This window comes from Cyprinodon variegatus, unplaced genomic scaffold (assembly GCF_000732505.1).
Source record: "Cyprinodon variegatus isolate N-32 unplaced genomic scaffold, C_variegatus-1.0 Scaffold584, whole genome shotgun sequence".
Lineage (NCBI taxonomy): Eukaryota > Metazoa > Chordata > Actinopteri > Cyprinodontiformes > Cyprinodontidae > Cyprinodon > Cyprinodon variegatus.
Genome location: NW_015151037.1, coordinates 212,082 through 215,915, shown reverse-complemented (window position 1 = coordinate 215,915; position 3,834 = coordinate 212,082). Strand labels below are relative to the sequence as shown.

Genomic DNA, 3,834 nt, shown 5'->3' with positions numbered 1-3,834 from the left:
GCTGGGCTGGGCTGGGCTGGATTTTGACTGGCCAAAGCCAATGTCAATCAATATTCCATCCAATCGGAATTTTATATGCAGTTGTGCATCTCCTCAGTCACTATAGCGTTGCCACTTCATGCTCGCCTGTTGCTGTTTATCTACCGGGTGTACAGTAGCTGGCTCTCGGGGGCCCCCCAGCGGCTCGGGGCTCCAAGCAGTTGCTTGGTTTGCCTGTTGACAAGGTGCGCCTCTGATCAGCAGGTGTGTGAGGAGGCGGACCAGAACCAGGCGCCTCCTGGTGGTGGAAGGGAGACAAACACAAAAACAGACAAACAGACTGGAGCCCTGAAAATTATTCTTCTGCTAATATAAATGGAACAGTTTGCCTGACCTACCAAAAAAATGTAACAATTTCCACTTATTAGCATTTGTTTTAGTACTAAAATAAAAACCACTATAGACCACACAACTCCACATTTTAGGAAAATATTAAACAATGGAACAGTCCACTGCAGAAATGTTCAAACTTCTCTTCATCTTTGCTATACAGTTCAGCATAAAAATCTGCAGCTCTTCGCCTTATGTCACCATCAAAAGTCAAAAGAACCCCGGCACAGTTCCTACCTTCAGTCATTTCTAGCTCAATCGGCAACATAATAATATCAGACCATGCCCCTGTATACATTAAATGTAACATGGGAACTGTGGCCAGTCGATCAAGACGGTGGCACTTTGACTCCTCTATTTTGTATGATGGAAAATTTTAAACTTATTTCGCAGAGGAATTTAAACATTTTCTCTCAGTTAATGCAGCATCCACCGACGATCCATCATTACTGTGGGAGACCTCCAAAGCTTATTGCAGGGGCCTCATTACTACTTTTACAAATGGTAAAAGACGCAGGCAAGCAGAACAAAGATTAATTTTGGAAGCCAAATTGAAGAAGGCTGAGCAGGGCTATCAAGTTAGACCCTCCACGGAGAAACTCAAAGAAATCCAGACTCTCCGCTCAGCGCTAAATTGCCTGCTAACAAACGAAGCAGAGAAAAAAATAAGATTTGCAAAACAAAAACTATATGAACACGGTGACAGGTCTGGGAAATATTTGTCATACCTGATCAAAAAGAAATCAGATTCTCAAAATATAGCATTCATTAACGACAGGAATGGCAAACAACTCTTAGACTCAAATGATATTAACAACACCTTCAAAGAATTTTATGAGAATCTCTACAAATCTCAGATCTCTATTGACACTACAGATCTAATGAACACCNAAGTGCCTTGAGATGATGTGTTGTGAATTGGCGCTATAGAAATAAACTAAATAGAATTGAATTGAATGATTAAGACCCAAAAACGTCTTTGCTCTCCTTTATTATTGTCTCTAGATTCAGGTGGCTTTGCTAGTTTTTTTTTTTTGTCTTAATGGCTTGCTCTGATTTCTCCAGGTTTTAAAGCTTTGTTAAAGTCCCTCTCTGGAAAGTTCTGCAGTAGAGAGCTGATAGGAATCATGGGCCCTTCTGGAGCCGGGAAATCCACGTTAATGAACATTTTGGCTGGATACAGGTAGGAGGAGAAATGTTTAAGTTGTAGAAAATACCCCTCAAACAGGATTAAGACTATGTCAAGTTCTCTACAAACTATCACAATCCAATTGGATCACAGCAACTTTGGAAAAATGGTCCTTAGTGGAAGGGCATTCCTGAAGTTGCTACCAAAAAAAAACATATTCCCTTGCTATCATTCCTTCCCCCTCAGCATGTTTAGGATGAACCTCTTATACGCCATGTTTACTATGGCATATAAGAGGAAAGCAGTAACATGGTGCCAGTTTGGCTTTTTTCTAGCATCGTCTTGGTCCTGTCAGAGGAGGCCGTGCAGTTCTGTGTAAGCGACCTCATGTTTAGTAGCATATTGTATGTTCAGTTTGTGCATCCTGTTTCTAATGGGTGATGTCATTTATGGTGCTCAGGGAAACAGGGATGAAGGGTCAGATCCTGGTAAATGGGAAACCCAGGGACCTGAGGACTTTCAGGAAAATGTCCTGCTACATCATGCAGGAGGACATACTGCTGCCACATCTCACTCCCAGGGAGGCCATGATGGTGAGCTGTGATAGAAGATCTGCAGAACACCAGGCGCTGATGAGCACAGCACCTAAAGAGCCGCCTCTCTCAGCTCAGGCTGTTTTAAGATGTTTTAAGATGTTATATTTTTCCTATTTTCTGCAGGTTTCAGCCAACTTAAAGCTTGATGAAACTTTGGAAGGTAAAAAAGAGCTGGTGAGTAAAAGTATGGGCATAATATGATCTAAATAAGGTAAATCGACAGTAACGATAATCCCCCTTGTATTTAAAAACCCATATTGAAGAGGTTCAGTAGTATATCATGTGCTCTTTACAGATAGCAAACGGTAAAAGAAAGAAAAAAAAAGAAAGAAAGACTGATTTTAGACACCAACTTATTTTAAAGTAAACAATTCATGACATCGATTTCATATAATGTGAACACAGAGTTAAATATTAGCGGACTATCAGCCACAGAGCAGACAATATTGTTAAAGCAGCACTGAGAAAGAAAACTGACAGATAATTCCTCACTGAAAAAAAAAACTCCTATTCTATTTTTAACCATCCAAATAAACCTTTTTTCTCTGTAACATTNCAACTATTGGATAAATATGATATTGGGAGGCAGGATTTCTTTCGCTATTTACAAATTAGAGATTTCATTCAGAAAAAAACCACACTCGATGTGGACCAAACAATCTCAGTGTGTGAAAAACAGCTTTTTTCCTCCAGGGTAAAAACTTACAACTTGCTGAAAGAGCACCCCTTAGCAAATACATTTCACCTAAAAGAAGTTTGGGAAAGGGAATTGCAGTGTACAATAAATCAGGAGGGATGGGATGAGGCCTGGAAGAATGCAAAGTCTTTAAGTATTTGCAATTGGGTTAAGGCCATACAATTTAAAATTTTACACCGTGCGCACATTTCTCCTTCTCAGCGAAGTAAATTCAAAACAAGCCTCTCACCATTGTGTTTGTAATGTAGAGTGGATATTGGTAGTCTCACACATTGTTACTGGTCCTGCAGGGAAATTCAACATTTTTGGCATATAATAAAATGTGAATTAGATAAGATTTTCTCTATGGGCACACAATTCAACCCATTGTATTTACTACTTGGTTTAACCGACACCGGTATTATTGGTAAACATCAGCGTCAACTCTACAGAATGCTTACTTTTTGTGCAAGAAAATGTGTGGTACTGAATTGGATTTCTGACAAGGCACCAAGTAAATCACAATGGCTAAATATAGTACTGGACTATATATCTTTGGACTATTTGACGAGCAAACTGCACGATAAAGAAAATAACTTCTATAAAGTTTGGGAACCTTTTATTTCTTATGTAGGATTTGAAACCTCAGTTCTTCTTCGGAGAGGATTTATAATTTGAGGATGTCCGAATTGTAAACATCTGAAATGTTCTGGTTCGGACCATTTGTTTTCCATTGCTGTGCTTTTTTTTTCTCCCTTCTTTTCTCTTTGGTCGGTATGTATGTGTGTGTATGTGTACGCATATGCTCGTATATAGGTATGTAACTTTAAGAGCTGGATTGTTCTTTTGTTCTTGTCTTGTATTGTATTTGTTTGTTTGTTAAAACGTTAAAAACCAATAGATATAATTATTTAAAAAAAAGAAAAGAAAAAAAGAACCCCGGCAGCTGATTTTAAACCATTGCTTCCACATCTTTTCACCAAAGCTCCCTGTCTGTTTGAGCCCAGCAAGTCAGCTAAAGCAGCTTTTATGAACTTTAGGTTTTCAAAACAACCTTGATCTCC

The 3,834-nt window shown here is 39.1% G+C and overlaps 1 protein-coding gene across 1 annotated transcript in view; it reads left to right on the top strand.

Moving 5' to 3' along the window:
• The window catches only part of LOC107095920 (ATP-binding cassette sub-family G member 4-like), a 30,346-nt gene that overhangs the window by 5,678 nt on the left and 20,834 nt on the right, over window positions 1-3,834 (top strand). The window contains exons 2-4 of the mRNA XM_015392291.1: window positions 1,435-1,552; window positions 1,959-2,091; window positions 2,218-2,268. Of these exons, the coding sequence (XP_015247777.1) occupies window positions 1,435-1,552; window positions 1,959-2,091; window positions 2,218-2,268 (302 nt within the window). The remainder of the gene's footprint in view (window positions 1-1,434; window positions 1,553-1,958; window positions 2,092-2,217; window positions 2,269-3,834) is intronic.